This window comes from Stegostoma tigrinum, chromosome 2, assembly GCF_030684315.1.
Source record: "Stegostoma tigrinum isolate sSteTig4 chromosome 2, sSteTig4.hap1, whole genome shotgun sequence".
In the NCBI taxonomy this organism is placed as follows: domain Eukaryota; kingdom Metazoa; phylum Chordata; class Chondrichthyes; order Orectolobiformes; family Stegostomatidae; genus Stegostoma; species Stegostoma tigrinum.
In genome coordinates this window covers 77153899-77178463 of record NC_081355.1, presented here as the reverse complement: position 1 = coordinate 77178463, position 24565 = coordinate 77153899, and the positions used below count along the sequence as shown (strand labels likewise).

At 38.5% G+C, this 24565-nt stretch overlaps 2 protein-coding genes across 13 annotated transcripts in view; one reads left to right on the top strand and one right to left on the bottom strand.

Moving 5' to 3' along the window:
- Window positions 1–15768, top strand: part of pex1 (peroxisomal biogenesis factor 1) — a 93502-nt gene extending 77734 nt beyond the window's left edge. Inside the window, exons 24-26 of one of the 2 annotated variants that reach the window (XR_007250052.2) lie at window positions 1364–1445; window positions 7165–7348; window positions 15499–15768. Coding sequence is in view for 1 of the 2 variants with exons in the window: in XM_048557193.2 (XP_048413150.2) it covers window positions 1364–1445 (82 nt within the window). In the remaining variant the exon portion in view is untranslated. Of the gene's footprint in view, window positions 1–1363; window positions 1446–2135; window positions 2224–7164; window positions 7349–15498 lie in introns of those variants that run through there. The other variant, XM_048557193.2, reaches the window with a different exon arrangement.
- LOC125464606 (protein PALS2-like) overlaps window positions 4330–24565 on the bottom strand; it is a 144128-nt gene continuing 123892 nt past the window's right edge. For all 11 annotated transcript variants that reach the window (XM_048557283.2, XM_059654822.1, XM_048557237.2 and 8 more), the window contains 7 exons: window positions 23769–23900; window positions 17309–17417; window positions 17138–17206; window positions 10765–10926; window positions 9296–9498; window positions 7485–7613; window positions 4330–7078 (listed from right to left, as the gene is read on the bottom strand). In XM_048557283.2, the coding sequence (XP_048413240.1) occupies window positions 6902–7078; window positions 7485–7613; window positions 9296–9498; window positions 10765–10926; window positions 17138–17206; window positions 17309–17417; window positions 23769–23900 (981 nt within the window). In that variant the 3' untranslated portion in view covers window positions 4330–6901. The remainder of the gene's footprint in view (window positions 7079–7484; window positions 7614–9295; window positions 9499–10764; window positions 10927–17137; window positions 17207–17308; window positions 17418–23768; window positions 23901–24565) is intronic.

The following is a 24565-nucleotide window of genomic DNA, read 5'->3' as shown; positions in this document are numbered from 1 at the left end:
TGGAACCTCATGAATGCAGTTCAACCTAGCTGAATATGGAGAATAGTTTTGTCAATTAAGGGCCTGTACTGCGCTGTAATGTTCTATGACAGAAGCTGCCAACAAATTATTGTTGGTAAATGTGAAAACTTGTTTGGAGGGATTCAACTTCAACATTCTAGGAAAGATTGTTCTAGGTTTGGGAAGTGACATGTTCACAGAGGGTTGGAAGTAGAGCAGTAATGTGCCAGGGTAGAGAGGGTACACTTAAATACTTTGAAGGGAGATTTGAGGAACAACTAAATAGGCTGACCACTCTTTTTGTTAGCTTCAAGTGTTTGAATTAGGGATGTAAAAGGTTATGCAGAACAGATAAGAAAATGGAATTGAAGCTAAGGCCAGATCAGCCATGATCTATTGAATGGCAGCACAGGTTTGAAGAGAGATATAACCTGTTCCATGTTCCATGTTCTGTTTTCCATTAACTCCAACTCCTCCTTTCTATGGATCACTTTTAGTAGAGCTTAAGAATAAACACTTTATCAACCTACATCAATTTTCCAAAATTATACACGAAGTTGTTTCTGACAATTGGGTAATTAACAATTGTACTTCCCCTCTAAAAATGCAAATTTAAAGAGGAATTGTATGCTAATTAACAGTAGACTGTTTGTTTAAATTTTACTCAGTGCTTGAGCAGATTGCATGCTTACTGCCATATTCATAAGCAAAATGAAACTGGATTATGAATTCAAACTCAGATAGCAAACATTTCTAAAAATGCATCAAATATTGTAGAGATTTTTGAGAAACAAAGAATAAAGCTTTGTAATGGATATGGTTTGTGGATTTTCAAATTTTAATTGAAACATTTAGAATTCAGCATTCTAACTTCTGGATTATTTCCATTGACAATAATGTATTAAAACATTTGGCCAGAATTATTCTTAAATTTAAGTCATTAGCTATAAAAGGCAATAATAACATTACAGAAAAGGGCATAGATTTCCAAAATCCAATTTCAAATACTTTAATAAAAAATGTGAAGGGTAAGATAAATGGTATTGTTTCCCCTCAATTGTATGGCTGACTATCTCCAATTTGTATTCCACCAATCACAATTTTGGATGGTTCAGATTGAATTTATTAATGCTTTCAAGAAATTATGACAGAATAAAAGTACTGAATGTTTCTATGATGTAAGATTGACAACCCCCTACAGTATTATCGATGAATCACATATGCTTTAAGCTAATGAATATATCTACTTCAGTCTTAAGAACTTTACTTGGGCATAAAACTGACTGGGCAGAGGTGTTTCTATTTTAAAAACGAGACATCCTCCATTACATGAAAATTAATGGCTTTGCCTTTGTCTTTTAAGGTATGATGGCTTTCAAAAATCTCGAGACACCAAGCAGCAGAGCGGAGTCATTAAGGCTGGACAGAGAGTTACCTTGGCATAAGTAATTTCCTTTTAGGGTTTTTCAACGTCACATATGTAAAGTAAATCAAAGCTATTGCACAGCTTGTATAATCTTTTTTTGATTCAAAAATATATAATGGCTTCTAGTCCAATTTAGACAATGTTAATCTTAACATTTTACAGTATTTCAATTATTTAAACGAATAACTAAATCCACCATATTGCTTTAATGTAAAATATGTATTTTTAAAGGACTAATTCAAATTGATTGTACTTTTATTTAAAAATAAATGCTTTCACTTTACTGTCTCATTTAAATTGAAATATTCAGAGCAAAGTGTCAGTTTGCATTCATAATCTTGGATACAGCAAACTCCAATGACAGTAGTAAGGGATTAGCTTTACAGAAATCACTTAATTTCATGAGATTGCCAATGTTTATCCTTTCATAAGCTGTTTAAATAGGCCCAGCAGTCAGTGTTGCCACTCCAAAAATGTTATTTACAAGAGTCTAATATGAAATCAACTTTGGAACACTTAATTCCAAGTCTTGAATTCTCAAATGTTGCTGAGAAGCAACATGCCCAGGGAGTCTCAAATGCTTTACAGTACTACGAATACCTCCTAACCACCTTCAAAGAAATTAGAACCATTTTGTTCAACCAAAGTTATAACCATTGTGCTGAAACTAATCTTGTGCATAATTATTTTATTCTTCTGTCCTACACAGACATTTCTTCTGTTGCTGTCGGCCCTGGTTCAGAACTGCATAAAAATACGCTATTTCTGCTATTCTCAAACTGCACTGAAATAATTGTTTTATTTTTTCTGGATAAGTTTCACATATTTATAAGGACATATTGTCATTTCAATAGTCTTACTGAAAATGTTGTAATTTAATATAGAATAAGATTCTGTTTCAGAACTAGTGTAACAAAATAGCAATACAGCTAACGATGTGAACTGGATCTTTGTTCCCTGGAATTTCTGCTAGGTTGCCTCCTCCTTCACCACCGCAACAATTCATCAACAAGTGAATTCCAGAAGTTGTAAATGTCAGAGAATTCTCTCCAAGGGTTCTTGCATTTGAATGCTGCAGAATACAACCCGGAGGATTCCACTCCTGGTTAAATAAGTGAACAAAAACTTGACCAACTTAAGTGCCAACTATGTCTAAAGCTAAAGCTCAGTGTTTGTTTTTTTTTATTATTGCCCTCCTATCCTTGGGACTTGTCCAAGGAAGATTTGGTGAACAAAGACTGGATAAAAACAGCTATTACACTGACATTAAATGTGACTGGTTTACTGAAGCCTTAACTTGCTTAAACCAATTGTAAAGTTGTTATAGTCCCAGTGAACCATAGGGCTGTGCTCTCATTAGAAGAAAAACTGGTGGTGAGTTTAACTGGAGGGGTACGACTTTAACGGTCACCTCAAATAAACAGACATCAGTGGCCATGACTTTGCATGACAACCTAGTCAACTTGGTCTAAATCAACCCTCAACTGCAGAAATTCTAACATAACTATGCAAAATGAAGCAGCTGCAATTTCAGGGCAGCCCGTAGCACCTCTCCCAAAATGAGCTATTGTAGAAAGCTCTCAGAACTTATAATGAAGTAAATGTCGTGGTAATCTGTTCTATTGATGTTAGTTCCCCTGCTTTTGCTCTTTTCTTCCTTTCCATCAGTCCCATTCACCCAACTTCTTCAGAAATATTCATGGTCTATGCCTGATTTATCAGGCTGCCTACTGGCTCAAACTAGCATTAGTTATACTGTACCTCTACACTTCAGAAATCGTTTTAATTCTTGTGTATTTCCCAGTGTCTTGCAGAGGATATTTAAGTTCACCACACTTAAGTCAGAGCCAATTTAGAGATTTCCTTAACTTTTAGCTTAAAAAAAGTGAAACTGTTGACTTTTCGGACAGATACAGCTGCATCACATTTTTATTTTTAAAAAATTGATACCAGATTTTTACAAAAAATAAATTTCCAAAATGAACAGTGAGAGCTTTGTGGAATTCAGTAACATATCACCAATCCTGTATACTCATTCATTCACTATTGAGCAGTCCATAGTTTCCCTCCAGGATTGTTGTCCTTTTGATTTTGAAACTGAAATGAAATATTAGATTTTGCAGCATCACCTCGCTGCTGTATAGAGCCTCCCTCAAAATTTTGGAACCACATCTGTTGTTAACAATATTATTCCACTAAAAAAATCCATTATAAATTTCTTGGTTCTCTTTCCTTTCTTTATATACCTTGACTTTTCTATTCACTACCATTATCATTTAAACATTGTCACAGCAAAGGTTACTCAGATTAACTTGTCAATTCTGTTCAAAATAATATTTTACTAACTTACTTTCTCTTTTGTCATCTCCTTTATTTTCGTAAAGAATATATCACACATAATCTGAAGATCAACTGCTTGAGCAGTATCTTCATATTACAGAAATTGCTTTGCAGGGCTTCAATGGGTGACAGTGTCTCCGTGGTTAGCACTGCTACCTGTCCGTGCCAGGGACCCAGGTTTGATTCCACCCTCTGGCAACTGTCTGCATGGAGTTTGTATATTCTGTGGGTTTCCTTCGGGTGCTGCAGTTTCCCCAGAGAGTCCAAAGATGTGCAGGTTAGGTGGCCGTGCTAAATTGTCCTATTGTCTGGGGATGTGCAGGCAGGTGTGCTAGCCATGGGAAATGTAGGTTTGTGAGGGTGGACTCAAGGGATTTTTTTTTTCCTCCCCCCAGCCTTCATTTTAAACAAGTGCAATCTATTCTTGTTTTCTCTCAAATTGTTTGCACTGTTAACCTTCTCTCATATCCTTACAAGCAGAGGGCCTGAATGAACTCAATTTCTGAATGTAAATACAATAAAACCCCATGAGCTTCAATTTAACTGCATATATGTCAACAACCACAATTTCTTTGTCTTTTATTCTCTTTGCAGCAGAGGACCATTTTACAGCTCAGTTAACAAGTGTTGTTTTTAGTGTCATGTGGAAATAATGTGGTAAATGTCCAAAGTTCACCTAAATCATACCCAGGATGGGGTAGGGAAAAGAATGAGAAACATACAAACACCAAGACAGGAAGCAACCTCAAAATATAAAAAAAATTTACACTTTAAAAGTAGATTGACAATATGCCACAACATAGAACAAACTCATCAATAACAATCACCAGCACAATTCATTGACAAAATGTTTTAAAGTAACTAGCTAAAATTAACATTCTCAAACACATTATTATGCTTAATAGCACAACTAAATCAAATCAAACAAAATACAAATACTGGAATTTTTGAAATACTAAAGTATTTATCTGTGTAAACTTTGTTGGAAGAGTGAAAGCTTTCCATTTCCTCGTTTCACTTGCTTCCATGTTTCATGTTAAATATCTAAAGACCTAATAATAGGCAATAAGTTACTTAACAGTTGGAGAAGCAACAGAGAATGTAAAAAAAAAAGTTTTATTTTATAACAAATCCCATAGTTGCAAAACCTTTTCAAAAAGTCAGCAGGAATAATCGGATCTGGCAAAGGAAATTGGAAGAAAACTATAAATATTGAGGGCAAGCAGTGGAGCCAAGAGATGGTTGAATAATCACCTTAAATTGATTGTTGGGATGAAATGTGCTGCTTTGCCTTCATTTCAGTGGAGTTGTACACAGTCAATTGAAAACAGATAAAGCTGCAGTCTATTCCATTCAAATGTGTAATATTTTGTCAGCTCAATTTAGTTTCAGTTAACAAGCAATAAGGAAACTAGAAAAAAAAAGTTTAAAAGCTTACACCACTAGAGAGGGAGATGGGGGTCGGTAATGTGTTCTGACTGAGGAAAATGAATTTTAAAAATCAGCTCAAAGCACATTCTATGGAAAAGCAGCTGTAGAATCCATCTTTGCAATAAAATAATTCCAGCCTTCCAGCAACATTAAAGGATGTGAAAGTGAAGAATTAAGATTCAACTTACAATCTGACTTAAAACTACTACTAGAGATAAATTAAAAGAAGAGTTTGGTGGGCAGATAGTCAAGATTTTAAAACAAGTCTTTCTGATGCCCAATGTCAGACAAAGGGGTTGGTGGGTGAACGGAGTAGTAATAACAAGTAACTTAAACATACTGGGCAGTGGCAAGCCCTAGTTTTGATTCTGCAAGGTCACTATTAGCCAACTCTCATTACATTGATGATGATCCTGGGCTGTAACTGTCAAACTAATTATAGGAATAAAGCAGCTTAGTGTATATGTGGAAGGGAACAAAGACCTGTATTCAAATCTCTCATATGATTTCTACTTCATCCCAGGCAAGTTATCAACAATAATCCAATTAATCAGGTAAATGCCACAAGTCTAAGTAACTAAGAGGTATGCTAGGAACGCATCCAGGAATGATGTTAATCTATACAGAGTAGAGTAGTGATGGTAGTTTTGATGTGATTGTGAGAATGTCAACACATTCGTAACTAGCACAAGACTTTCTTGCAAAGCATTATGGGACATTTTAATATATTAAACATATTATATAAATGCACACGTTGTTGGGATAAGGTGAGTAAAGATGATTAGCAAACTGCCAGTCTGCCATAGTATACTTGAAGATTAGTACCAGGATCAAAGTACCATGGAGAAGGCAGGAAAATATGATTGAGATATATTAGCCACAATCGAAGAGTATCACCAACTCAATGGACCAAATAGCCTAATTCTGCTCCTATATCTTAAAGTCTTATGGATGAACTAGGGTACCTGTTTTGATTATTTTCACAGCAGGAGCTACCCAACACACAACTTAAAGTTGAATGATGCAGTGTCAAGCTGAAGGTAGTTAACCTGCAATGTTTAAAAAAATCCAGATTGCCAGGGGTCCCATCCTGCCATCAGGTTTACACAAATCTATAACGGCATTATAGACTTTAGGAATAGACTAGAGCTATGTGTTATGCCCTTTCATTAACACAGTTTCGTTACATTAAACTGAAGACCTCATCCCATCATTCTGTAACCAATGCAGAAACAATATATTATACATCAAGCTGGTGCAAAGCTTCACTTAACCAAAACTCCACTGTACAAGTTAACAAATAACTTTGTAGCTATTTACAGCTTTGGAATCTGAAAAAAAATCTTTACCTTGCATCAAAATCCTTAGAACTTGGATATCCATCTGTAAACTAGGCATTTGAAGGCAAAAATGAGAAAAAAAGGTTTCTCTTGCAACTTATTTTCCTTCACTTGATATGTATGGATACAAAGATCATTTGTAAAAAGTTAGAAAAATTAAAATAAATTACATTTATAAGAACACTTTTCCTTCAGTTATTCATATAAAAAGCCAAAATAGTGTACTATAAACAGAACCTACAAAGAATATAAAGGCATCTGATAAAACAGACGTTTTCTGCCTTTGCATCTGATGTCTTCTGCCACATCGCTATCCAAATTTCTATGTATTCACAGACCGAAAGACGGTTTAATCTTCAATTTACTAGTATACCCAATTAACTGGGACCCACTGTGGTTCTATAAAGAGCTTCTCAATTGCAGTCTGTAACTTCTGAAAAGCTTTGTCCAAATTATCATTGACAATGGTCAAATCAAAATAGTGGCTGTATGCTCGTTGAATTCGAGCACTTTCATCAACTGTCTTTTTCAAGTCTGTATCCTGTTGACAAATAAATAGAAAATTGATGTACAGAGAATGAGACATTTACATGCAAGTATTTTAACTGAGCTAAAGCTGTGCATTAGAATTAACAGGAAGGAAAACGTGGAGAGTATGAGTTGTGTTGAAGACAACCATGCAAACACAAGGCCGCAAAAACAAGACCAGAACCATAAGAGGGGAAAATGATGAAGAAAATAAATGGAGACAAGGACCGCAGATGAAGGAAACGCACGGGTTCACAAGTCAATGAATGTTTAAAGTTAGTGAGTGAGTAATAAGTTAATACACTGCGCCATATTGCTCTATTAGACATATTAGTCCATAATGGATTAAGTGTAATTAGAAGATCAACAAACAGTATTTTCTGCTTTAGCGAGAAAAGTGAAAATTCAAAGACCCTTACAGTCAGAAGTTTAGTTGAAATTCCAGCATCAATGACAGCTTTATGCATGGCACGTAGCGTTTCTAATTCAGGAGCAGCAACAAACACAATATACGGCATAAATTCAGCTGTCTTTAGTATCTTCAGTGCCTGTAAGACATTGACATTGTGGAAGGATGGCAGGATGTGAGTATTAGAAACTTACCAAACGTTAACTTAATAAAACATGGTTTACCAGAATTTACTTCAACATCCCTGCACTACAAAATGTCAGCTTTCTTGCTCCATTCCTCCAGCATCAGCAGTTCTTACTGATCACATATCTTACACCTTTTTATTTTCATAAAATCACCTGGTAGGCATGGGCATTGCTGTTGGACAGCATTTATTGCCTGTCCTGAGTTGCCCTTGAAAAGGTGTTGGTGAGCTGCAGTCTCCCTGCTTTCTCAACACTACCTCCCTCTCTATCATTGTCACTTGCAAACATTGCAACAATGCCCTCAGTTCCGTCATCCAGACCATTAATGTAGAAAGAAAATAGTTGTGGTCACAGCACTGATACCTGTGGAACTTCACAGCAACTGCTATCCTCTTTAAAAAACCCTTTATTCCTACTCTGAGTTTTGTTAGTCAACTAATCCTCTATCCAAAAAGGTCTTCTGGAAATCCAAATAGATCACATCCACTGGCTCTTCTTTGTATAACGTATTCGTTACCTCCTCAGGGAATTCTAACATATTTGTTAGGCATGATCTCTCTTTTGACAATGCTGTGTTGACTTAGCCCTATGTTAACATGCATTTCCAAGAACTCTGCTATATCCTCCTGAATAATGAACTCTAAAATCTTACCAACAAATGAAGTCAGGCTAACCAGCCTGAAGATTCCTTTCTTCTATCCCTTCTTAAACAGAGGTGTTACATCAGCCATTTTCCAGCCTTCTGGCACCATCCCTAACTCCAGTGATTCCTGAAAGATCACTACCAATGCCTCTACAATCCCCTCAGATATCTCTGTCAGAGCTCGAGTGTAGTACACGTAGTCTGGGTGATTTATCCACCTTAAGATCTTTCAACTACCCCACCACCTTCTCTTCAGCGATGGCCACTACATTCGTTTCTGCCCCCTGACTCCTTGATGTTTTGGTATGTGTCAGTATCTGAGATTTTGAGAGTGGTACTGAACATTGCATAATCATCAGCAAACATCCCCACTCAGCCCCACTTTTCATCTTATGATGGAGGGAGTTGATGAAGCAGCTGAAGATGTTTGGGACTAGGATGCTTCCGTGAGGAACTCCTGCAGAGCTGACCTGGAGCAGTGATAACTGACCTCTAATAACCATAACCATCTTCCTATATGCCAGGTATGAGCATGCTTTCAGTGCAGATTTCTTATGGAATAATTAACAAGTATTCAAAATATATAACAGGCTAAATCTGTAGGAGCATGACTATTAATTGATGTGGTTGGAGAGGAAAGGATGAATTGCTAAGCTCACAAAAGCACGGTTTGGACTGAAATAGTTTGAAAAGAACAGATATCTACTGCGGTTTTTGAATGTGGAAAATTAGTGCTACGCTCATTTTGATCTTCTCAAAAATTCAAGGTCACAATTTCAAAGCTGGTTGAAAAATCAATCATTTTAGATCAGCCTGTAACAGGAGGAATAGAACAAGGAATGCTGCAGAAAGGTTGAGCTTCTAAAAGTTAAAAATGCAGTTTATATCATGTCCAATTGAAATTCCCAGGTGTACTCAGCAGGTATCTCACAATATAATTAATTTAGTTATGAGTGTCTTATTTATTTGTGGCCAGCCATATTATTCTACCTGTGGATTGATATCCAAAATGCACATTCTTCCCGTACTAACAACTTCATGGATTGAGTCGATCTTTGTCCCGTAGAGATTTCCTTCATACTCTCCATGTTCCAGATATCTACTGCCCTTTATGTCCATTTCCATTTCTACCCTTGACACAAATCTGTATGCATGTCCATCCAGTTCGTCATCTCTTGGTTTTCTTGAAGTAACTAGAGTAAAAACACAATAAAAACACATTTCAAAATGCTCTGAACAATTTTTTTCCCAACTTCCTTTCCTGTGGGTAAGTTTTGGCATGGATCGACCTGGACTGAATGTTTTCAATAGTAAAACTCACAATACTGTATGTCCTTGTACGCATTTTATCTGCCTGCAACCTTCAATCATTTACGTACAAGTAGCACCAGGCCTTTCTGTTCCAGCATCCCTGTGAGAAATGTACCCTTCATTTTATATTCCCTCTCCTCGTTCTTCCTGCCACAACAGTATGACTTCATATCTCTTGAAATATTTCAAAATCAAAGGGTAGAAGATAAAATCAGGTTTGTTGCTAATTGCAACTCTTAATATCATTACACAGAGAAAGTAATCTTCTCATTTATTAAAAATTTAGTTCTGTTGGACCACAATTCATTATAAATTCAAAAAAGTTATTTTATCCAATCTGAAGACTTTTGTGACCATCAGTCCATTACAGTATCGTACTTGCTATGTCATGAAGCCAAAATTAACGTTTCCTTCTGGTGATAGGAGAGAAATAACTTAGAAAAAATAACCATGTTCTTTGTGGTCAGGAAACATTCAAGATATTGAAATTTCTGTATCTGTGTAACTGTTTCCAACAGTCCTTCGGTGGATCAGCATATTGTAGCAAGAATGAAATTTCTGTGGATCCCTAAACGTTAAAACACAAAAATTTTAATTAAAATATTTATGTAAGAAAAACAGACCAGAAAGATCCCAGTGTCAATCCACAGTCTGGAAGGGGAGCTGCTGATTAGGAGTGACTTCATGAGCTCAGATTTAGGGAGAAAGGCTGCCTCCTCATTACCAGCCGGATGAAGGCTACACGGGACAGTTGGTATTTAAAGTTTATTAAATATTCTATTGAGTTCTAAATCAACAAACAAAATAGAACCGAACTTTAAAAAATTAATACTTAATTTCTAACTTGCTCAATACTCAAAGACCAACATAATATATCAAGTAGCAGCAGATGGGTAAGAGGCTCAGTCATTGCTAACTTTGTAACTGCAGCTAACAGATTACAGTGCAGCTCTTGGCAAAGTCTCCATCAGCTTCTATCTTAATCACTGTGTCCCACTCTTAGATCTCAGTTGGACAGTACTCCAACAATATTGTCCCTGGAGACCGGTTACTGCACTTTTATCTGCAGGGAGGAAAATAGAAAGGAACAAAAAAAAACCACTCTCAACCAAAACCATAAATTCCTGCCAGTTGCGATAAAAACTTACATGGGACTGTTGTTCCAAATCGCATGGGATTCATTACGATGAGTCTGTTCTTCAAACTCCGTCGTCCCACACCTTGAGCTCCTATCAACACGAGAGTCTTCCTCTGAAATGGTGGCATCCTCGCTACTTCCTCATAGATCATTATTTCATGTCGATCAAACTCTTGGTGTGAATCCAGTAAAAATATTAGAACTAATATTCTTCACAATCCAAAATTTTAATGACATAGAAGAAATTTTAATCAGTTGGGTTCAGCTAATCGACTAAAAGCAAAATTCAAAACAAAAAAAGTAGTCTCATTTGCCGTGGAACTAAAGACTGAACAAAATCATTAGAGATAGTTGGGTTTCAAGCCCTATATAAGGGGCTGAAGCATGTAACTTAGACAAGGATATCAATGTCGCACCAAGGGAGTATGGCATTGCCAGAGGTATTATCTTTTTGATTATAATTAGGACCTCTCTGCTGCACAGACTCCATTAAAGAATGAAAAATACACCGATCCAGCCTTTTCTTCCAACTGAATTCTCTAATAGAAGACTAATCTTGGGGTTTTGCTCAAAATTGCTTCAGAGGCCTAAATGCTTAAGACCATATGACAAGATGTAGGAGGAGAATTAGGCCATTTGGCATACTGAGTCAGCTCCGCCATTCAGTCATGGCTGGTGTGTTTCTGAACCCCATTTTCTTACCTGTTCCATAACCCTTGACACCCTTACTAATCAAGAACCTATCTGTTGCAAATACATTCAATGACTTGGCTGTCACAGTCTTCTGCAGCCATCAGTCCCACAGATACACCACCCTCTGCCTGAAGAAATTCTCACCCCTGTTCTAAAGGGCTGTTGCTTCAGTCAGAGGCTATGCCCTTGGGTCCTAAGCTTCCCCTACTAGTGGAAGCATTTTCTCCACAACCACTCTGTTTTCTGTAAGTTTCACTAAGATGCCCCCACTTTATCCTTCTAAACTCCATGCAGAGACTCAGAGTCCTCAAATGACTAGGCCTTCGTCCCCAGGCTTGTTCTTGTAACCGCCTCTGGACACACTCTAAGGCCAGCACAAAAACAAAGTCAGCATGGATTAAAGGGATAATGGGAACTGCAGATGCTGGAGAATCCAAGATAATAAAGTGTGAAGCTGGATGAACACAGCAGGCCAAGCAGCATCTCAGGAGCACAAAAGCTGACGTTTCGGGCCTAGACCCTTCATCAGAGAGGGGGATGGGGAAAGGGTTCTGAAATAAATAGGGAGAGAGGGGGAGGCGGACCGAAGATGGATAGAAGAGAAGATAGGTGGAGAGGAGATGTTGCTCATCAAGCAGCTACTATTCTAAACTTTAAACAAAACACTAATCCTCATTATGTTAACATTAAATACAGGGCCCAAAACTGTTCACAACATTCCAAATATGGTCACTGAACTTCAACTTTTGTCTGAGATGAACTGAAGTGGCAGACTTGGTGCTATGGCAGTAAACTCGTAGTAATCAGAAGATTCTGTATTCAAACTGCATACAAATGTGCTAGAAAATAACTCAGTGCAGTACTGAGGAACTGCTGCCTCATCAGATTGCAAAAGATCACACAGCAGCTTTGAAAGTTTAACAGGAATGATCACCAAGTCTCCTGCTCAATATCTATCCCTCAAACAAAACCACTGAAATTAAAGGCCAGTTTTCTTTAATTGCTCTTTGTGGGACTTGTAAGGAAATGTGGTAACCAGTATCCACTCATTACCACTAAGAAATTGTGACATTTAATAAGTGGTATTTTTGAGAACAGTATAGAATTCCTATGTAGTTTGTTGGAAACACAGTGATGTTTCCTCTCACAGTAACAACAGAGGGCTTGGTGCGGTGGGGGCGGTGTTGGGAAGGGGGACAAGGGATGAAGGGAGCACAAGAACTGAATAAGTGATAAAACAGGAGAAAGATCTGGCAGAAACAAAACACTACGACTTGTGTGGTGGTACTGAAGGTTATGTCCCCTGTAAGCTGTTAGACCATAGGAGGGAGGACTTACTCTGCTTAAAGAGATTCAACCACAGGAGTCTAAAGACCCTGGAAAATTTCCCCTGTTAAATCCAGGAACAGAGAGAACTGGAGCATGCCTAACTGCTGATAATCAGCTTGGGATTTCTCCAAAAGCCAAGGGAGAGAACCTTCAAGTAATCACTCATCATTACAATGCAGGGAGAAATACACATGTTGTAGGATTATCGATCATGTCTAACACACTAATGAGGATTACTGTTTCTTTAGTTTAGAATAATAGCTGCTTGATGATGAATATTTAATCCATGCTGACTGTTTTTGTTAAATCATAAAATTAAAAACTTGTGGGCGAACATTTTGAAGTTGATCATGGGGAAGTCAAATCCTTTGTTTAAGAGTTATCATCAGTCTCTATGGGGATTGTAACAACCAACACAAGTTAAATGCAAATTAACAAACAAATCACAGTCAAAATAAGTGATAAATTACACGTGAAATAGTAGATACAAAGACAAGGTCAGAGTTGTTAGGAAGAGCACAGTGCTTGAATAGTCTTAGCTTCAGCCACACATCTTCTAAGCAGAATTACCGTCCTTGTCGTGAGTAAACATGTGAACAGCAGAGTTCTGGGTGGCCTCAGTTTTGCAGAGGGTGGGAAATTAGCCAGTAATTCATTGGAGTAGTCATGTCTAGAGGTAATAAAGGCATGAATGAGGACTTCAGCAGCAGATAAGCTAAGGTAAGTGAAGTTGAGATAAAATAAGTGGCGATAATGATGCCTTGGAAGTTCATCTCTGGGTTAGATACAATAGCAAGGTTGTAAACAGTGTGCTTTCATTTCAGACAATTGCTGGGGAGACTGAGTTGGTAGCCAAGGAACAGCATTTTGTGATGGGGCTTAAGGCGAAAATATTGACGACATCAGTCTTCCCAATCTGAAAATATCAGAAATTTCTGTTCATCTGGTACTGTGTAAGAGATGAGCAACAGTGAAGGAGTCAAGAACTGGGTACTGTCAGCACACATATGAAAATTCAGTATGTTCAGATTCGGTGATGGAGGTCAGCATTTAGTTCAGAAACAGTAGTTCAAAAGTCGATCCTTGGCTCACCAGAAGTAACAATGCAGAGGAGCAATCATTTCAAATTGTACTGTAGCTATATTAACTGTAGTAGTCACAACAACAAAAAGTTGCTGGAAAAGCTCAGCAGGTCTGGCAGCATCTGTGAAAAAGAAAACACAGTTAACGTTTTGGGTCCAGTGACCCTTCCTCAGAACTGATGGTGACTGGGAAAATGTCAGTTTGTATGCAGAAAATAGGGAGGGGTGTGGGGTCAGGAGTAAACGATAAGATAGAGCCCAAAGACAGTTGGACAAAGGAGTTGCTAGTGATCAGGTTGGGAGGGTGAGTACTTGTTAATGGGGACTGTTAGTGACTAACAACAGGGGGTGTGTAATGGCAGGCTGTGGGGTAACAAGTGTAACAGTGTTTGACTCAGAAGCAGTAACAGGAAGAAAAACTTGTAATTACTATAAACTCTCTGGGGGATCTCTAATCATTTTTTTAAAATTGTAATGGTTTGTAAAGGGTTAGAATCAATTGTAAAGGGAATCAGTCAACCTTTTTGGATATTGAAATGTAATGGTCCACAGGACGCTGATCCTTGACATGGAAGTAGTACAGGCCCGACAGATATTAATATGTGGGAGCCATGTGGCTGCTGGACACAAATGCAGTAAGGCAGGAATTGAGAGAGAGAGAAAGAGAGACGATCAACAAGCCAAACTGGAGAGTGGGGGTGTGTGCGGTTAGAAAGCACGGTTAGAATAACAACTGCACCTCCCAGTCGCAAACCATTTCCACTCCCCCTCCCATTCCTTAGACGACATGTCCATCATGGGCCTCCTGCAGTGCCACAATGATGCCACCCGAAGGTTGCAGGAACAGCAACTCATATTCCGCTTGGGAATCCTGCTGCTCCATGGTATCAATGTGGACTTCACCAGCTTCAAAATCTCCCCTTCCCCCACCGCATCCCAAAACCAGCCCAGTTCGTCCCCTCCCCCCACTGCACCACACAACCAGCCCAGCTCTTCCCCTCCACCCACTGCATCCCAAAACCAGTCCAACCTGTCTCTGCCTCCCTAACCGGTTCTTCCTCTCACCCATCCCTTCCTCCCACCCCAAGCCGCACCTCCATCTCCTACCTACCAACCTCATCCCACCTCCTTTACCTGTCCGTCTTCCCTGGACTGACCTATCCCCTCCCTACCTCCCCACCTATACTCTCCTCTCCACCTATCTTCTTTTCTCTCCATCTTCAGTTCACCTCCCCCTCTCTCCCTATTTATTCCAGAACCCTCACCCCATCCCCCTCTCTGATGAAGGGTCTAGGACGGAAACGTCAGCTTTTGTGCTCCTGAGATGCTGCTTGGCCTGCTGTGTTCATCCAGCCTCACATTTCATTATCATGGATTCTCCAGCATCTGCAGTTCCCATTATCACTGATTAGAACTTTTACTGCTGTTTCTTTTACTTCCAAATAATGGAACACCCAGAAACAGGTGTACAATGAGAAAGTAAAGGCAGTTTTGAAGAATCTGTATTATTTGACAGACCAGAGCGGAGAAAGTTCTAGGAAAAAAAGTGCACCTGTAGGGAAGACTGTCTGGCCAGAGCCCTGTTTACAGCGAAGTTACAATTTTATTCACAATTAACTTTCTCCTTCCTGCTGCTACAGGGTTGATGCAAGATCACAGCTGCTTTTCATTTAACTCAACACAATTGAGGACTTACAGACCAGAAGTGAATGGCACTTAATCTAACATCGTCTTCCTTCTCCACGAAGGGCGTTATCGTTTCCACATAACACTGCATCTTCATAAGCTAAAGGCACAGTGAAACTCCACCAGGACCATCGCTAAACCATTTACCATCAATTAACAAGAAGAACTGACAACATACTTGAGGGAACTAATGACTGGAAGAGAGGTGAGCAAAGAGGAGAAATTCAAATAAACACATGCACACAAAACCTAGAGCTTTCTGAATGACTTCCTTTCTTAAAAATGATGTATAAACAAATGAGATGAACGTTGCTGCAGTCAGTTGACTGAATGTCCATCCACCAAGTTCTCTTTAAGATCGGGTCTAAATATGGTGCTTCATGCTAGAAGGAAATTCACTGTTTAGAAATAAAACTAAACAGCTCCCACTGTGATGCATTGCGTTATAGCAGAGCCAATCACAACATAATATGGGATCTATCCTTCTAGGAGTATATAATATTGTCTCCTTAAGGGAGAGGACACATCAGCACATTATATGAATGTTCACTGAAAGGTATTTGCATACTTTCAGTTTCCATTTCAATAGCTTTATTATGTTACTATTAGCTATTGTTAATGTTCACTACCGGTAATATTCAATTTTAGTCTGGATTATTGATGCCAGTTTATCAAATATTGAAGATTAATTGCTCTTCTGCAGCCTGATTTAGTCGTGTCCAAACACCTAACAGTCCATCCTCACTATATCACAAATCCAAGCACTGCCCATTTTTGTCCAAATACCCACAAACTCCCAGAATTCATCCTAAATTGCTGAATTCCACATCTCATGTCTCCTCCAACCTCAGTAAGTTCACAACAGCTATTCACTCGCTTCCTCACTTCTAGCAATTGCTGTTACCTTTTGTACTTTTACCTTTATTTGATTCCCATGAACTGAAAAACTTTCAGCTAAAATCCTTTAGCAGCACGCTTTTACAGCATCCCAAGCTAGGGGACTGAACCACACTGTGGTGTCTCACACTCTTAGCTCCATTTACACGAAAGACTATTGGTGGAGCATTCACTCTTCTCAGACTCACACTATAACTTGCTCGCTTGCTAAATCACCTTGGCTTTAAAAGCTTCATCAAACGTCATTGTTTTCATTACCACTGCAAGTATTGCTTTCATTTGTAAAAACCGAAAGGGCTACAGATGCCGTAAATCAGAATCAAAAACAGAAATTGCCAGAAAAGCTCAGCAGGTCTGGCAGCATCTGTGGAGAGAATTTCAGAGTTAACGTTTCAAGTCTAATTGAGGAACGGTCATTGGACATGAAATGTTAACTGTGAATTTCTCTCCACAGATGCTGCCAGAGCTGCTGAGCTTTTCCAGAAAATTCTGTTTTTGCTTACTGCCATTTGCATTTACTTATAAGTGCAGTTTCAAATGGATGTCTTAGAAACATCCAATGGCATCAAACTGGCTTATGAAGCTGGCTACATTAGTTATAATAATTTAAACCAATTGAAATACCAAACTGGAAAAGGTAGATAAGAGCTTTTCGTCTCGGTGAAAAGCAGTAAAACTTTTAAAAAGACTTCTTACCTGCATTTTTGGTTGTCAGGTACATCATTTTTTTCTTCTTTTTGCCAATTATTGCACCACAAAATGGTCCTGATCAAAGAACAAAACAGGACTTGAAGTGACGCTTTTGCTATCCCTTTCACAAGTGCCTGTAAGTAAGCTATGCCAACTTAAAAACATTGAACAGCTTACCTGATGAACCTGAAAGATCCCAATCCCGTTTAACAAAAGCTTTCCTCTTCTCTTCTAACATTTGACTGGGAATTAGACCTGCATTTCCTCCTCCCTTCATTTGATAGGCCTGAAATTAAACACAACTACTCCAATTATCTCTCAAAAGTCATGACATTTGCTTCGGTATAATTTATTCTCAGGAGAAGATAGTCTTTCTTATCTGAGTGCACCTTTTATTGCTTTACACTGGTACTTGAAGTTATGAAGCATATTCATTCATTTTCTATTAGTTATTTATCTTGGAAGGTCAGGCCTTATCCAGGGTTGCAAACATGATATAAAGCAGGAAAACAGACCCTTCAGTCCAACTCGTCCATGCTGACCAAATATCCTAAATTAATCTAGTCCCATTTGTCAGCATTTGGCCCAAATCCCTGTAAACCTTTCCTGTTCATATACCCATAAAAATGCCTTTTAAATGTTGTAATTGTAACAGCATCCACCACTACTTCTAGCAAACTCAGACAATACATGCACCACCCTCTGCATGAAGAAGTTGCCCCTCTGGCCCCTTTTAAATCTCACCTCTCCCCCCCCTCTCCTCTCCCCCTTCTCCCCCCCCCCCCCCCCCCTCACCTTAAACCTATGCCCTCTCATTTTGCACTCCACTACTCTGGGGAAAAGACTTTGGCTATTCACCTTATCGATGCCCCTCATGATTTTATAAACTTCTATAAAGGTCACCCCTCAACCTCTGAAGCTCGAGAGAAAACAGCTCCAGCCTAATCAGACTCTCCCTATAGCTCAAAACCCTCCAACATTCATGTAAATCCTTTCTGAACCATTTCAAATTTTACAGCATCCATCCTATAGCAGGGAGACTGGAAATGAACGCAGTATTCCAAAAGTGGCCTAACCAGTGTGCTGTACATCCACAACATGACCTCCCAACTCCCATACTCAATGCGCTGACCAAAAAAGGCAAGCCTTCTTCACTATAACAGCGTGGAGCTGTATGAACACAGCAGGCCAGGTAGGATCAGAGGAGCAGGAAAGCTGACGTTTCGGTTCAGGACACTTCTTCAAAAAATTACTATCGCCTTCTTCACTATCCTGTCTACCTGCAACCCTACTTTCAAGTAACTGTGAACCTGCACACCAAGGTCTCTTTGTTCAGCAACATTCCCCAGGATCTTACCATGAAGTGTAACAGTCCCGCCTTGATTTGCCTTTCTAAAATGCAGCACCTCACATTTATCTAAACTAAATTCCATTTGCCACTCTTCAGCTGATCTGATCAAGGTCCCATTGCACTCTGAAGTAATCTTCTTGGCTTTCCACTACATCACCAATTTTGGTGTCATCTGAAAACATACTAACCATACCTTCTATGTTCACATCCAAATCATTTACAGAAATGACAAAAAGCAGTGGACCCAGCACCATTGTGGTACACCGCTAGTCACAGACCTTCAGTCTGAAACACAACCCCCCAATACCACCCTCTATCTTCTACCTTCGAGCCAGTTTGTATCCAAATGGCTAATTCTCCCTGTATTCCATGTGATCTAAGGTTGTTAACCAGTCTCTCCTGCGGAACCTTGTCAAACACCTTAATGAAGTCTATATAGATCACGTCCACCATTCTGTCCTCAATCTTCTTTGTTACTTCTTCAAAAAACTCAATTCACTCGTGATCTTAACTACTGTGTTGATCACAATTAAAACAGTCCTGTTTAACATCTGTAAATCACATATCATTGCCTTTTGATCAGATCTAGCCTGGAGTTATTTTATACAAGCTGCTGGACATCCCAGTCCCAAAAGCTGTGCTTTCTGCAATCTCGTATAATTTCAATTTAATCTATCAGATCTGTAATTGATGCTCATCTGGTGATTCATTTTCCATTAACTCATGTCTTCTTGAGGATGTCCTCTCTTCCATACTGCACTTCCCTCAATGGTATGTTAGTCATCACTCAGTCCTATCAACTTTTCCAGTCTCACTGTATTCTCCATTCAACAACTTTCTCATTATAACCTTTGGTTAGGGAGATTTATGGGTTGCTTCATAAGCATTATCTAGAAACATGCAGTAATTTTGCATCATATGAAGGTTACTGATTGTCAAATGGTTTTACTAAGTTTGTTTTGATTATTTCATTCATTTATCTACCACAGCACAAAAATAAAATGTCAATAAGCAGTGCACATTTTCAGCACAAACAGCTTAAACCAGCATTAACCTTAAAGGGGCTAGAATTTGAATAAAACAGGTAAGAATTGCACTTAATGTATAAAGAGGCACACACTGAATCGATTTCATTTAAGAAATATTGATTGCTAAACAAAATCTCCTAATTCCGTCAACTGTTTCTTCACTGAAGTTTGATTTAGAACCTTTAACTATAGACAGATGCTAGCATTTGTACAGCATCCTTATCAACTTCCCTGATGTCAAAACATTTTACAGCCATCTAGATGGATTTGAAGTGTAGGGTCTTGTGAAAATTAACCTAACAGCCACACCAGAAAAGTGGATCCACCAGGATAGATCGACAAAAAAAAACTTATTTGGGAGGGAGGGATTTGGGAAGGTAGCAAGTTGGGGCAGGAAAGGACGAAAGGACTACAGGGAGTGGTAGCTACAGCAACTGTGACAAAGTTGCAGAGAGTGTAGTAATTCAGCGGTCATGTTGTGGCTGTGCAGGACATTGGTTAGGCCACTTTTGGAAAACTGCGTTCAATTCTGGTCTCCCGCCTAGAGGAGGCATGTTGTGAAATCTGAAAAAGGTTCAGAAAAGACTTAACAAGACATTGCCAGGGTTGGAGGGTTTGAGTTACGGGGAGAGGCTGAATCAGCTTAGGCTGTTTTTCCTGGAGCATTGGAGGCTGAAGGGTGATCTTTTAGAGGTTTATAAAATCTGAGGGGTGCAGATAGGGTGAACAGCCAAGGTCTTTTCCTCAGGGTAGCAGAGTCCAAAACTAGAGGCCATAAGTTTAAGGTGAGAGGGGAAAGATTTAAAATGGATTTAAGAGGCAACTTCTTCATGTAGCGGGTTATGCGTGTATGGAATGAGTTGCTAGAGGAAGTGGTGAAGACTGCTACAATTACAACATTTAAAAGGCATCTGGATGGGTAAGTGAACAGGAAGGGTTTAAGAGGAATATGGGGCCATATGCTAGCAAAATAGGACTAGATTAATTTAGGAAATCTGATAGAACAGACTAGTTGGACTGAAGGAGATAAACTGTCGAGCTGGATGAACACAGCAGGCCAAGCAGCATCTTAGAAGCACAAAAGCTGACGTTTCGGGCCTAGACCCTTCACCAGAAAAGGATTGAAGGGTTTGTTTTGATGCTGGACAGATCTAGGACTCTATAGCTGAGGTGGGCTTTTTAAAAATCACTTCCTTTGGCACTCCATAACCCTTGCGGTCAACTGTAAACTGTATTCAGGACAATGGGTGAAAATCACTCTCACATCCTCAAAGCTAAATCAAAGTTCATGCTTGTTGGAACATATTGTCCCTGGCAAGTGAACTGAGTCAGGAAACTGATTCAAAATGATTCAAAATGATTCAAGCCTCCTCTCGATGCAGGTGATCCAGCATGTTAACTCTACATTTTTGCCTGGCTGCACTGTTTCCAGAATTTTGTATTTCAGTTTCGGAAATCAGCAAGTTGCTTTCCAAGTTGAAGTCATCTTCCTTTCTTGGGGAGACTCAGCACAGAACGCCACTCGGGAATGGCGTGAAGTAATAGCAATTGCTGCAGATGCAAATGCATGAGAAAATTCTCAAACACTCTGCGTAAGAAAATCTTTAAATTATGTGAGAAGTTTCAATTAGTAAGAAATAACTTCCCTGCTACTGAAAATTAGCTCTATAAATAGAGTTTCATTCCTTTATAGGAAAAGTCTTTGTCTCCTATTTTTTCTTCCTCTCTCACTTTTACATCTACGTTTCATGATGTGACACAGAATCAAGTTCTGTAATTAATATTAATCCAGTGTGCACTCATCATGAACAATTCTTTAATCTGAATGGATAAAGAAATAGTTCTTTGATTTGTTCTCACGGGCCCCAGATGGTTTTCCAATTGCTGTAAATTCCAGTGAATAGAAAGTCTGTGGATTTACCACTAATGGGTCTCCGAGACCAAATATACAGCTTTGTACTACCCTAATAATTACAATAATTATAGCTGCTTTTGATTAAAACATCAAAAATTGTCATATCTGACAGAATATCTGCATTGAAAAACAGGAGGCCTTATCTGTAACTCCAAGATTGTGTTATTTATATGATTCAGGTAAAGTAAGGGGGGAGAGAAGGAGATACATTTTGCAAGATATAAAAACTCTGTTCTAAAACAAATTACATTGTTATTAGACAAGAATGAGACAGCCACATAAGTGATGTTGAAATTAGGGGCTACAGATGGAGAAAGTTCAATGATTGGTGGGGGTTTTTTTAACCAAAGTGAACTAAAAAGGATCCAATGAAGATTTTCAAGATTATGACAAGTTCATTTGTTCCTATACTTTGTGAATCAGTAACAGAGAAAAAGTATATCAGAAGACCAAAAGAGAAAGTCAGAAAAATTCTTGCAGTAGACGATCGTGAAACATGAAATGTTCTACCAGAGATGGCTACTGAGGCAAAGCCTATAAATGTAAAATAAAATAAATATGGATTTGAAAGCAATTATACAGGATCACAAAAGAAATAATTCCAGCAGCTAACTCCTACTGAAGATCTAGAACCAGTATAGGTCCATTTGGATTCAATTTATTATTAATAACAAGACATAAAAGCAGATTCTAAGGGTACACAACAGGAAGGATACTTGATGAACTGTGCTCTCAAAAGAACTTTGACAGAAGTAGAGTGTCATGCGAATCACACCCTGTCTTAGTTTCACTGTTGGACCATTCAGGGAAAAGGCTACAAATTTCTCAGACAGGACAAACTGGCTCCTAAACTCATTTCTGTCCTTCTCCATGAAAATGCTTAGCAACAGTTGACACATGAATGAGGATATGTACAAGGTGGGCTCACTCACTGATTATACTAATTACACTGGAACAGTTTCATTATTTTTATTTTAATTATTTTGTGATAGAGAACCTCTTGTTCTATGCTGTCATTATTTATTAGTATGGAATTTTTAAATATCTGAACAACGTACCCAAAATGAATTTCCAAATGGAATTTTTGATGCAGACAAAGTGAGAAAGTAAAAAACAAATAAAGCAGTAGAGCATTTATCTGATCAAAAACAAACATTACTTCATATTTTACAAACTTTAGTCTGTAATCTTTCCATTCACTGGCAACAATAAATTTCACTGTTGAATTTTCCCACGTGGCTGGCAAACTGCAAGTTAAGCAATCAGAATCAGAGCATCAAGGCCCTAAAATCTACTGTAACAGCTAGTCCTACCACCCAAAACAATAAAAATCGGAGTGCACACGCCTCATGAGTGGGATAATTAGACTGCTCACCCATAACATCATAGGTAAGTTCTAGTCAAGACCACGAAACAAAAATAGTTATGTTTCCAAGATTCACAAAGCTATGATATAAGTCAACTACTTTCTTACTGGTGAGGTAAAGAAACTGCAAACTTTGTCTATTTAAAACAAAAACTGTTGTCCTATTTAGAACATACAGTTAATTTGGGTCATTACAGCTGTTTCTTTTAACTAATCCTGAACTTACACTGCTTACTTCCTTCCTTCTTGCTAATCTGTTCCACAGGTCAATCATATTTCAAGGTTGACCTGGTCAACATTTTCAAATCTTAAAACCAAACAGAATCAATCAAATGGGAAAAAAAAATACTATATTTTTGCTTCAAATCTCAATCTGGAAAATGGAATCTTTCAAAAATTTGTAATGCAAGTAGCCAAATGCTTCAAATTTTGTCACCTCCCCTCAAGACAGAAACCAATCAATCACAAACATTACCCATCTCTGCGTCTAAAAGTACAGAACCAAATCTTATAATAACCAAAAACTGCCAAAACGTCAAGAAATTTGGCATCTTGTTTAGTGTTCTTTACGGTGGATTCTGAAGGTTCCACTACAAGCAGCAGCTGTTTGGAAATTCTACAGCAGCGTGTCAGGTTGTCAGCAAGATGAAATAATAGTTGATCTGCTACAAAGCCTGAACACAGTATTCCACCATTAAGTATGAACTATTTCAGAAACAAAAGACAGTTAAAGTTTCTGCAAACTTTACAGGAGTTAACAAATGGTCCTTTTACTTCCTCTCTCAACTATTCAGCCAATGTTCTATAGTTTAAGGATTTTTTAAAAACCCATTCTTGGGATTTAAGCATCTAAACCAGTGCATTTTGTTTTAAGCAGATATTTTAAATATTATTCAAAAACTACAAATTTGTCCATAGCGTCTTAGAGCTAATTGAAATTTAAAAACTTAATTGTACTGCAGGAAAATTGCACCAACCTGCCACCAATTGAGATCCTCTTGATTTACAATTTGCAGGATGTCCCCTCTAGAAAACTTTAATCCAGCTTCTTTGCAGGGGATTAAGCTGTCATTCGCTGGATTGTAGTCAAAATGGCACTTCACAAACACCTTGAACAGATTGAAGCACGTTAGGAAGGAAACATATTAAAAAACAATTAACATTACCAAAAAATTCACACATCACTTGGTCCAGATGGAATATTAGGCCAGGCTTTCTAAAGCGGAGGTTAGGACAGAAGCGAGTCACAAGTTACAATTCTGGATGTGAGCTCTGAGCTGAGGCTACTTTGGCAATGATGGACCTCTGACAGATTGTAGAACTATTGGCTGTGGCTCTGGCTCCAACAGGCAGCTATACGCTCAGATTCCCACTAACTTTGTCTTGTGTCTCCCAACCACTCCCTCAGTCTCACTGGCAGGGGGTTCATGCTGGTTTTTGTGTCTCAAAATAGGGTCACAGTGGAAGAAAGCTGGGAACCACTGTCCTAGGTCACTCAAAGCAGCAACAGCAGAAAACAAGGGCTACTGATCATAAACCTGCATCCAATGAACAATGGAAAGTTAATGGCCAAGTAATAAAGGTTTTCTAATGTTATAAAATAGCTCAAATGACTTCATGAGTCTATGGCTAGTACGATTCTTATGTGGTCAGCCAAGTGAACAGCACGCAGGAACAGTGGAATGGGTAATCAACAAGCAGTCAAGTAAGACCAGGCTGGTAATGCAGTAATCCAGAATACTACTTGCTCCCCAGTCAGTACTGTCCTCTGAAT